This window comes from Phyllopteryx taeniolatus, chromosome 18 (assembly GCF_024500385.1).
Source record: "Phyllopteryx taeniolatus isolate TA_2022b chromosome 18, UOR_Ptae_1.2, whole genome shotgun sequence".
NCBI classification, from domain to species: Eukaryota; Metazoa; Chordata; class Actinopteri; order Syngnathiformes; family Syngnathidae; genus Phyllopteryx; species Phyllopteryx taeniolatus.
In genome coordinates, this window is record NC_084519.1 from 6,924,371 (window position 1) to 6,936,275 (window position 11,905).

The following is an 11,905-nucleotide window of genomic DNA, read 5'->3' on the forward strand; positions in this document are numbered from 1 at the left end:
TCCTTTTAGTCTACCTTTTAATTATTACATGCAAATGAAGTGTTGAGCCTTGGATGTCACTTGGTGTTTTTTTTTTGTTTTTTTTCCTTCTTAGTTTTTACATAGCACATCTGCCTTATAGTTCTGAGAACCGGGGTTCAAATCCCGGCCTCGCCTGTGTGGAGTTTGCATGTTCTCCCCGTGCCTGCGTGGGTTTTCTCCGGGCAGTCCGGTTTCCTCCCACAGCCCAAAAACATGTGAGGTAGATTAATTGAAGACTCTAAATGGCCCGTAGGTGTGAAAGTTAGGCGAATGGTTGTTTGTTTCTATGATTTCTATCCTGCGATTGGCTGGCGACCAGTTCAGGGTGTACCCCGCCTCACGCCCGAAGATAGCTGGGATAGGCTCCAGCACGCCCACGACCCTAGTGAGGAAAAGCGCTACAGAAAATGGATGGATGGATAGTTTTTACATTGTCACTTTGTTATTACCTTTTACTTTCTTTGCCCAGAGTTTCCAGAAGGAGATCATCCTCAACACAGAGCGGATCGACGGACTGATCGTGTTTGGGGAAAGTCTCATCCAGAGGAGTTCACCTCAGGATGCTGCGCTGATAGAGGAAGAGCTGGAGGAGCTTCACTCTTACTGTCAGGAGGTTTTCAGCCGACTGGTTCGCTTCCATCAACGTCTCAGCCAACCCCCGGTGAGGTCAATTTTCATTATTTGTAAAATTGTAATTACTGTGTTAATTATTATTATGAATGATTAAGGTTTAGGTTGTTAGACTACATAATAAGAAGGACAAAAAATAACTTTTTCACCTTAGATGATCACAGAAGAACCAGAGTTCTCTGGCACCTCCATTTCGTTGGAGTCAAGTTTGGAACTGATTGGACGACCTTGGCTAGGGCGGAGCCAAGGAAGCCTCCCAACCACACCCTCACACCTGCTGGCCCTTCCGATGGAGCATTCGGGGCGAGAGACACCTGTGAGCGTGGACTCGCTGCCGTTAGAGTGGGACCACACCGGGGATGTAGGAGGGTCATCGTCCCATGAGGATGATGAGGATGACGAAGGACACGACGAAGAGGGAATTTACTTCAGTGCATTGTCAGGTACAGATATATGCAAATACTGGGCTCTTCGTGAAGTATGCCTCCACAGTCTAAATAGATGCAATAGAAGAGATGTGTGCAATTTTAAAGTATATGATGCTGATCTTTAATAGACACTGTCATGGCTGTATTAGTTTACTGATACATTTATTAGACCATCTAAAATAATTGACAATTTAAAAATGCTAGATTTTAAAATGTTTTAATAAATCGAAGTGACACATACACAATGTATTCCGAAGAAATGTGCCAAAAATCTTTACAAATGGATTTTGGCAAGTGAAGGCATCTTTATTTCCAAGGGGAACCACCTTCACTTTTGGGCTCATCCAAAGGGATCATCGTGTACTTAATACTGCCATAAATTACACAACTGCACTTCTTGACCTTGTTTCTGTTATTTTATTTTAGTGTTTCCGCAGGGAGTCAAAGCAGTGCATGTGTTCTCTTCCTTCTACGAGACAAGATCATTTGCTTCATTTACAAAATTCCAGGCTGCAAAAGAGATTAAAAACAGAACTGGATTAGGATTGAGTCTTCTGCATATCTGCAGCAGGCGTTTTTCCTCAAGATGTTCACTGTTTATTGGACAGATCATGAATAGGTCCATTACTGTCTCACTTGCGTCTAATGTCCCTTTGCTTCACGTGAGCTGCTTTTCGAAGAACCGTTCAAAACCAAGCTAAATTTATTTTGTTTGATATTCTTGATTGAAGAAAGTTACACAAACTGGGTTAACTCGATGCTTTCACATCCTTCCACTACAAGGTTGACCTTACTATTTCATGAAAAGTTCCCCTTCATGTTCTTCCACAATATAACCTCCCAATTAATTCTTTTTTTCCTTTCTCCTCCCACTTCCATGCCAATACTTGTTAGCTTTTATACCTCAGAGCCTCCCTCTCTGTTAACCAACAGAATGACATTAATGAGGAGCATTAGGCTCAATTTACTGTCCCCTTCTGTTGTCTTTCACCACAATCTAATGTGGCCACTTTAGTTTTTCAAATGCCTCTGAAGTCATTTGTCTGTTTTTATACTCATTTTAAAGTTTCCAGCTGCAACTTCACAGGACACATTTGTTACACTATCCTATCCAATCAGATTAGAGCTGTAACAAAAATGCAAATCAGGTTTGTGTGACAGAAAGGTATTGATTCAACAATACATTTATAGTTGCAGTGGCATCAGACTGTACTTCTGAATATTGTTTGGTATTTGTAATATTTTGTCCCTTTCAAACAAAATCAGGAGCGCCTCTCAAAATTAGTTTAGTTATACACGGCTGCCAACTAAAACCGCAACAATAAATACATTTCATACAAACAAATGCATATTATTTTCGAGAGTGTCAGTCAAAATTGTTTTCGTACAGGTTGAATTTGTAATACAGTTAAAGTGTCCACTGAGTGTGTATCACACAGTGAGTTTGTAAGAAAGCTTTTATGATGTTTGAATGCTAAAAAGGGTTATATATGGCCTGTATCTATTTATGTGTTATTTTATTAGTCCACAAAGATTTGAAAGGGGACTCTACAAACATGTTTTTTGGAAGGAAATAAGGACATGTTAGGTGAATGAACTCTGCTAGATCTCAAGTTAAGTGTTGTCTGTGCGTTCAACATAAGTTTTTGTGTTTCAGAATCAGAGAGGTCAAAGGCTGCTTATGAGTCTCCAAGATGGCGATCACCAGGAGATGAAGAAACAGCTGTATGCGACATTGAGGCTCCACCCACCCTCACCAGCACCCCTGTAAAGCAGGGCTATGTACGTTTCACAAATATCTTCTCACTAGAGCCAAGCAAACTAGCTACTTTATAATTGTCACTGCAATTGTGTGTCATTGTAATATATGGGCATTATTTTGTCTTCAGTTGCATCAAATGTCCCAGTGCAGTGACAACATTGAAGACATTAAAAGAGTTTCCCTGATCCTGGATGATGAGGAGCAGCCAGAGATTGGTTTGACCAACTTGGCTGCCTCAGACAAACAGTCAGGTGAGCAATGCCCACGAAGGAAGACAAAATGTTCAGTTTTAGGTTGTGTTGAACATTTGTTTGCTTGAGAGGCTGCTTCAGTAGATGTGTCTGCTCTCTCAGGTGTGATTGAACGCTGGGAGCTGCTCCAGGCTCAGTGCAGGAACGAGCAAGACGCTGACCGCCAGGATCCACAAAATGTCACATCTGAAATTGATGATGTTATTTCCTGGCTAGACAATATTCATCTGGAACTAGACCGCCACCAGCAGTCTCACCGCAGCAACAGGATTGTTGACATGGCAACAAGAGCTAAAGAGATGAAGGTAACAGTGTGGTCCCGAATAAAATAATTACAAGCACAGCATCATGAAAAGTGCACTAATATTGAATTGTTAATTTGCCGTGTTTGAGTTTGTTCAACCAGATTATAGAGGCTTGTGGTTCCTGCAATCATCAATATGTGTTCCTCTGGCAACAAGGCGGAGATTGCAAAATCCCCCCAAAAACAGACTTTTCTGCCCTGCTAACTATCTTGTGGCATGGAATGATTCCATGTATGATTCTGCACCAAACTGCAGTGGATTGTAATTTGTGTTTTTGACCAGTCCTGCTAACTAATAAAAAGAAAAAGAAAAAAAAATGCAATCAAAATAGGGCAAAATTGAGGGATATGCTGTCAGACCTAGTGAAGGTAATCATAATGTTAAGCATTGGTGATTATTGAAAAGTATCTTGAATATGCTTTTTTAGGAGATGCAGAAGATGTTCACACGCTACAAGCCTATCATGCTGTCCGTCAACCTGCGTGCTCTGGAAGTCCCAGAGCAGCAGGAGAGGCTCATTGATTTAAACCGAGCCTGGAGCCGAGCGTCTACACTTCTTCACCAGTGGGACACCAGTTTGAGAAGGACTCTGATGCGCTGCCAGGTTAGAAAAAGTATAAATTATTATTAAATAAATATATGATTTTAATAGAAGTTCAGTCGCAGTCAAACTACTCCTTTTTAGTGGGGCTTTTTAATGATTTGGATGTGTGTGAAGTGTTTCCAGCAAAAAAGCATAAAGTTTTCATAGTATACAGTCTGCATAATTTTCATTTTTATTAACAGTGCCACTTTTAACACAATATTATGTATTAGTTATTTATGCAATCCTGCAGACAGAAAAACAAACCAACAGATGTGTCCAAGAGCACACCCTCCTTGGAGGCACTAACTTTAAACCGTCCATCACACACAGGAGTTCCAAGAGAGTCTCCATTCTCTGCTGCTGTGGTTGGCACACACCGAGAACAGACGCTACGCAGTGGACATCAGGGATGCAGAGACACCAGTCCCAATTCTTAAACAGCACCATCACTCCCTTACTGTAAGCATATCTGTTACTCTGTGAAAAGTGTACATGTATTGATACACTGCCTCGCCGATCAGGTCATTCCTGGATTTATCCATCCATTTTCTGTACCGCTTTATCCTCACAAGGGTCGCGGGCGTGCTGCATCCCAGCCATCTTTGGGCGAGAGGCAGGGTACACCCTGAACTGGTTGCCAGCCAATCGCAGGGCACATAGAAACAAACAACCATTCGCACACACATTCACACCTAAGAGCCTACCATGCATGTTTTTGGGGTGTGGGAGGAAACCGGAGTGCCTGGAGAAAACCCACACAGGCACAGGGAGAACATGCAAACTCCACACAGGCGGGGCCGGGATTTGAACCCCGGTCCTCAGAACTGTGAGGCAGATGTGCTAACCAGTACTTCACCGTGCCGCCTTCCTGGATTTAACTGAGCAAATATGTTGGATAATTACTATGGTGTATACTACATACCTTATACTGTACAACCAAAACACTATGACCATCTGTAGACACTTAGGAGGTCATGCAATAAAAAAAATGTTTTTAAAATTGTATATATATATATTTAAAAAAAATCTTATTATCTTTAAAAGGTAATAATGCTTGGAAATAGTCTGTATGAGTAACTACAGAACACCTCTGTAAACTACTACAGCACTGCTGACTGTATCAATCAAAATTGAGCATTTTTACTTTTAGAGCTACCTTAAAAGTATACTTTTTCATGCAGCTCTTCTATTCAATTTCATTTGATGTGCAGGTGGTCATTTTGTTGTGGCTGCTCAGCATATGTTCAGACTTTGAATTGAATTTAATCCTACTAAATGCATTGAGTGGCTCCTCTTTGCTGGGAACACTTTCCAGGGTAATTGAAATGATGCTGCTCTGTTTCATAAACCAAATTATTGGACTATGAAATAAGGTCAAAAACTGTGAAGAAGGAAATACAATATATTGCTCGTTTGAATTTTGCTTTGAACCATAATATGAAATGTGGGGCTGTTTGTTGGCAGGATGCTTGGCAGCATAATCAAAGTGTTCCTGAAGGAACCAAACTCAGGCAAACTGTCCAATCACGTTGACATCGCTCCCTTGTTGGTGTGCCAGCATATGTCTGAATGGCCACTCTTTATTGTAACCCATCTAACATAAAATACAACAGGACAATATTTGGGGATTAACACAATGTCCTATAGCGGAACTACAATAGCATTCAGTAGCACCGCCCCTTTTGCCCTGGACGAAAAAAAATGCCCTTCTTTGATGCAGCCCATATATTCCCCGAGCCCACGGGAAAATCTGTCAGGTCCCAGAAAGATCGTCAGCACCTGCCCTGTCAACAAAACACTGAACCCCCCCCCCCCCCCTCCTCCCCTCAACACACACACACACACACACAAGGTGATGAATATTTTCCCATTGCTGCCTTTTTTTGGGGGGCTTGAGCACCTGCCCTCTACAATCTCTGTGCACAACGGTGAATAAAAATCAATAATCACAGTACTGTACCATATTTGTTTGTTTGTCTGACAGACAGATCCATTTGCACTCCAAGTTTGGGGGAACAATTTCATCCTGAGAAAACAAATTCCTTGATCCCCATTTTGAAAATGTTATATGTACATGTTACCCCTCCAAAAAGTCCTGGATGCACCCCTTGTATTTCCCAAAGTAGGCTGGGAACTTCTCTCTGTCTGTCTGTCTATCCATCCGTCTATCCGTCCGTCCATCCATCCTTGGCCTATATTTTAGTCAAATGTTTCATGAACACTTGTGGTATGTATAGGCCCTGCTGGAGGAGCTACTGGAAAGGCAGACCCAGCAGGCCTCGCTCCAGACTCTGTGGTGTCAACTCCAACCTGAGGAAGGGGACGAGGGGAGCGACGAGGCCCAGGAGAAGATCCACGTGACAGGCACCAAACTGAAGTTACTCCTGAAGGACGTAACACAGGACCTGAGCATCCTGCAACAGCGTCTGGTAACCTCTCAACACCCACATTTAACAAGAAAAAAATGTTTCTCTTTGGTTATTTCTTGTGCAACCTGAAAATAATACTTTCCTTGTCTTTTTAAAAGCAGGAATGGGACACCTGCAGAGGTCAAAATATCCCTGCAGATTGTTCTCAGGAGCTCACACAAACAAAGAAATCTCCATCCACTACAAGGTACAACAGTATCTACTCAATAATAATAATAATAAGAGTAAAATTTTTGTCACTGGACATCTTTACATGGTCCAAAAATTGCATCCTATTGTTCAACTTTGATGAATATGAAAGACAAAGGTAAAAGAGTTATTGGAACGGTAATTTACTAACTTCTTTGGTTCGGGTTTGAGTTAGTAGTAACTTAAACTTGGACTGGGACCACCTGTGCAGTAGGGTGGGGAGTGGTTAGCATGTCCGCCTCAAATTTCTGAGGTTCTGCTTTGAATCTCTGAGTTTGCATGCTCTTCCCTTTCTCTGTGTATTCCATTCCATTTAAAAAAAAAAACATCCATCTATCCATTCATTATCTGTACCGCTTATCCTCACATGGGTCGTGGGTGTGCTGGAGCCTATCCCATCTATCTTCGGCGAGAGGCGGGGTACACCCTGAACTGGTCGCCAGCCAATCGCAGGGCACATAGAAACAGGGCTCCGGCTGGGCCATTCAAAAACAGTCACGGAGTTGTTCTGAAGCCACTCCTTCGTTATTTTAGCTGTGTGCTTAGGGTCATTGTCTTGTTGGAAGGGGAACCTTTGGCCCAGTCTGAGGTCCTGAGCACTCTGGAGAAGGTTTTCATCCAGGATATCCCTGTACTTGGCCGCATTCATCTTTACTTTGATTGCAACCAGTCATCCTGTCCCTGCAGCTGAAAAACACCCCCACTGCATGATGCTGCCACCACCATGCTTCACTGTTGGGACAGTATTGGACAGATGATGAGCAGTGACTGGTTTTCTCCACACATCCGCTTAGAATTTAAGGTCAAAATGTTCTATCTTGGTCTCATCAGACCAGAGAATCTTATTTCGCACCATCTTGGAGTCCTTCAGGTGTTTTTTAGCAAACTCCATGTGGGCTTTCATGTGTCTTGCACTGAGGAGAGGCTTCCGTTAGGACCACTTTGCCATAAAGCCCCGACCGGTGGAGGGCTGCAGTGATGGTTGACTTTCTAGAACTTTCTCCCATCGCCCGACTGCATCTCTGGAGCTCAGCCACAGTGATCTTTGGGTTCTTCTTTACCTCTTTCACCAAGGCTCTTCTCCCCCAATTGCTCAGTTTGGCCGGACGGCCAGCTCTAGGAAGGGTTCTGGTTGTGCTCTGTGCTCTCACAATTCTGTGTCTGAGCTCTTCAGGCAGTTCCTTTGACCTCATGATTCTCATTTGCTGTGACATGCACTGTGAGCTTAAGGTCTTATATAGACAGGTCTGTGGCTTTCCTAATCAAGTCCAATCAGTATAATCAAACACAGCTGGACTCCAATGAAGGTGTAGAACCATCTCAAAAGAAATGGACAGCACCTCAGTTAAATATACGAGTGTCACAAAAAGGGTCTGAATACTTCTGGCTGTGTGATAGTTCAGTTTTTCATTTTTAATAAATCTGCAAAAAAAAAAAAAAAAATTCTGTCAATATGGGATCCTGTGTGTACATTAATGAGGGGGAAAATTAACTTAAATGATTTTAGCCAATGGTAGCAATATAACAAAGAGTGAAATTTGCCTCCCATCAGTCAGATTTATTGAACTAATTTATTTGTTTGTAATTAATTAATTGCGATTAATGTGTTTAAGTCCCACCCCTAATTTTTATATTTTATAAAGCATTCGAGCCAGCACAGCTATGGTGGGGAGGGCACACACCTACGATCAGGGGTGGGGATAGATACATCAAGTCCGCAGGCATATTTAAGTCATCAGCGATTATCAGCAGCTCATTCTGTATTTAATTAGGGGACCCGCTCACGTTGCCTGTTGCCACACCGGCCTAGAGCAGTGACAATGCTCCAGTCACGCACGGATCCAGTCTGCGTCCTCTTCTGTACAGAGATGTCTCCATGCGAGAAATTCATTTTGCCACATTTAAAAGGAATGAGCGGAGATGCTTCACTCAGCCTCTGCGCCAGATTGAACGAAAATAGAGCCTAAAGTGTTTTAATGTAGTCACTGATGGTGTAGTGGTACACTCGCCTGACTTTGGTGCAGGCAACGTGGGTTCAGTTCCCACTCAGTGATGGTGAGCATGTGGGTACGAATGGTTGTCTGTGTCTACATGTGCACTGCGACTGACTGGGGACCAGTTCAGGGTGTAGTCCGCCTTTCGCCCGAAGTCAGCTGGGATAGGCTCCAGCACCCCGCGACCCTAACCAGGATAAGCGGTGTTGAAAATGGATGGATGGCTGTTTTAATGTGGACGCTTGCAATTTCTTTTACCATTTTGAACAGGGATATGGAATTTCGTATGGAATGTACATATTTATACTCAAATGTATGTGGCTCACTGAACTCCTCTGAGAAGTCATAAATATTCAAGAGAATGTCCACAGGAATGTTATCATCTCCAACCACATATTTTGCTGTTCTTTATTGTGTTTCAACACGATCCCATATTGTTTGAGTAGATTTTCATATACCTGAATGGAAGTTTCTAAATTAGTGTTTGTGTGTGCCACCCAGAGAGAAGAACGACTCATCCCCACCTCGGTCCTTCTTCTGCCGGGTCCTGCGAGCTGCTGTCCCATTTCATCTCCTTCTGCTGTTCCTGCTGCTGCTCCCATGTTTGCTCCCCCAGTCAGAGAGAGACTCGAGCTGCACTGTTGCCAACAACTTTGCCCGATCTTTTCATCCCATGTTACACTACACAAATGGACCCCCACCCACCTGATTAAGAGATGTGCAGGGGGGGGGGGGGGGGGGGAGTAGACTATTGACACGTTCTAGAGTGAACTAACTTAACCCACCTTTTTCTAACACTGACACCTGTAATTTAAATGACATCATAGTGATGAAGTCATACATTTACAAAAAAAAAAAAAAAAAAACATCCAAAGTCTACAAATATTATTTTTATGTATTTATTCTACAAAGACCCATGAATGAAACGCATCCTCATACACAACAAGGGCCAACGGATTGTGGCATCTGCCATGTTTTCAGAAACTGAAAAAAAAAAAAAAAAAAAAAACTCAATTTTCGACACCCTGGGCTGAGTACAGAGAAGTCAGGCAAGTGAACCACTACACCCTGACTACTGGAAACAAAATATTGACTTGAATCATTTTTCAATTATATTTAAGATGCAGAGGTGTGGCTCGATACATTTGTCCATATAGTATATAGTCACCAACATCATTTATGTCAAAAAAGTAGTTCATCAGGTTGTAATTGTATTTTTAAAATACTAAACATTTCATTCTCTCTACTCAAGAAAAAAAACACTCAAGATTTCGCACATTTTTTAATGTACAGAAATACAAACCCAATTCCAATGAAGTTGAGATGTTGTCCATCTATCCATTTTCAACACCGCTTATCCTGGTTAGGGTCGCGGAGCGCTGGAGCCTATCCCAGCTGACTTTGGGCAAAAGGCGGACTACACCCGGAACTGGTCGCCACTCAGTTGCAGGGCACGTTGAGATGTTGTCTTTAAATTTAAATAAAAACAGAATACAATGATTTGCAAATCATGTTCAACCTATATTTAATTGAATACAATACAAAGACAAGATATGTAATGTTCAAACTGATAAACATCATTCTTTTTAGCAAATAATCATTCACTTAGAATTTTATGGCTGCAACACGTTCCAAAAAAGCTGAGACAGGGTCATGTTTACCACTGTGTTACATCACCTTTTCTTTTAACAACATTCAATAAACGTTTGGGAACTGACGACACTAATTGTTGAAGCTTTGTAGGTGGAATTCTTTCCCATTCTTGCTTGATGTACAGCTTCAGCTGTTCAACAGTCCGGGGTCTCCGTTGTTGTATTTTACGCTTCATAATGCGCCACACATTTTCAATGGGAGACAGGTCTGGACTGCAGGCAGGCCAATCTCGTACCCTCACTCTTTTACTACGAAGCCACGCTGTTGTAACACGTGCAGAATGCATTCATGGAAAAGACGTTGCTTGGATGGCAGCATATGTTTCTCCCAAACCTGTATGTACCTTTCAGCATTAATGGTGCCTTCACAGATGTGCAAGTTACCCATGCCATTGGCACTAACACAGCCCCATACCATCACAGATGATGGCTTTTTAACTTTGCAGACCACAGAACACTTTGCATCAGTCCATCTTAGATGAGCTCGGGCCCAGAGAAGCCGGCGGCGTTTCTGGGTGTTGTTGGTAAATGGCTTTGCATAGTAGAGTTTCAAGTTGCACTTGCGGATGTGGCGCCGAACTGTATTTACTGACATTGGTTTCCTGACGTGTTCCTGAGCCCATGTGGTGATATCCTTTACACATTGATGTCGGTTTTTGATGCAGTGCCGCCTGAGGGATCGAAGGTCACGGGCATTCAATGTTGGTTTTCGGCCTTGCCGCTGACATGCAGTAATTTCTCCAGATTCTCTGAACCTTTTGATGATATTATGGACCGTAGATGATGAAATCCCTAAATTCCTTGCAATTGTACGTTGACGAACATTGTCCTTAAACTGTTCGACTATTTTCCCACGCAGTTGTTCACAAAGAGGTGAACCTCGCCCCATCTTTGCTTGCGAATGACTGAGCAATTCAGGGAAGCTCCTTTTCTACCCAATCATGGCACCCACCTGTTCCCAATTAGCCTGTACACCTGTGGGATGTTCTAAACAGATGTTTGATTAGCATTCCTAAACTTTCTCCGTCTTTTTGCCACCTGTCCCAGCTTTTTTGGAACATGTTGCAGCCATATAATTCTAAATTAATGATTATTTGCTTAAAGTAATAAACTTTATCAGTTTGAACATTAAATATATTGTCTTTGTAGTGTATTCAATTAAATATAGGTTGAACATGATTTGCAAATCATGGCATTCTGTTTGTATTTATGTTCAACACAACGTCCCAGCTTCATTGGAATTGGGGTTGTAATATAATAATTTATAACCACTACTGATGGATCTTGGTCTTGCATTTCTAATAATCACTCTATTAGCTATGTCTATATTTTTGGTATATTAAAGAGCTTTACGTTTTGGACATTGTCAAAGATATGTTGATTATTGTGATTGTAGTTGGCATTGCAAAGTAGAATTACTCAAAATATAATACCACATTATAAATACCTACAGTATGTGATGGTTAAACAACAAAATGCAAACTCCAACCACAATCAAGCATACTGGTATATTCCACCGGACCCCCACAAATCTGCGAATAATTGACGGCCATTATAATTGCATTGAATTTAAAAAAAAAAAATTTCAGCCCCCCAAAAATTTAATAAGCGAGGAGATACAGCCATAACAATTTCCCACGAAAAATAGGGCTTTGTTA

General features: G+C 41.9%; 1 protein-coding gene across 11 annotated transcripts in view; it reads left to right on the forward strand.

Annotated features, from left to right (window-relative positions):
* LOC133468554 (nesprin-2) overlaps nt 1-11,608 on the forward strand; it is a 71,149-nt gene extending 59,541 nt beyond the window's left edge. For 10 of the 11 annotated variants that reach the window (XM_061754608.1, XM_061754606.1, XM_061754601.1 and 7 more), the window contains 10 exons: nt 491-682; nt 806-1,094; nt 2,737-2,861; nt 2,969-3,092; nt 3,195-3,397; nt 3,825-4,001; nt 4,314-4,442; nt 6,221-6,412; nt 6,511-6,599; nt 9,097-11,608. In XM_061754608.1, the coding sequence (XP_061610592.1) occupies nt 491-682; nt 806-1,094; nt 2,737-2,861; nt 2,969-3,092; nt 3,195-3,397; nt 3,825-4,001; nt 4,314-4,442; nt 6,221-6,412; nt 6,511-6,599; nt 9,097-9,304 (1,728 nt within the window). In that variant the 3' untranslated portion in view covers nt 9,305-11,608. The remainder of the gene's footprint in view (nt 1-490; nt 683-805; nt 1,095-2,736; nt 2,862-2,968; nt 3,093-3,194; nt 3,398-3,824; nt 4,002-4,313; nt 4,443-6,220; nt 6,413-6,510; nt 6,600-9,096) is intronic. The other variant, XM_061754604.1, reaches the window with a different exon arrangement.
* The last annotated feature ends 297 nt before the right edge of the window (nt 11,609-11,905 follow it).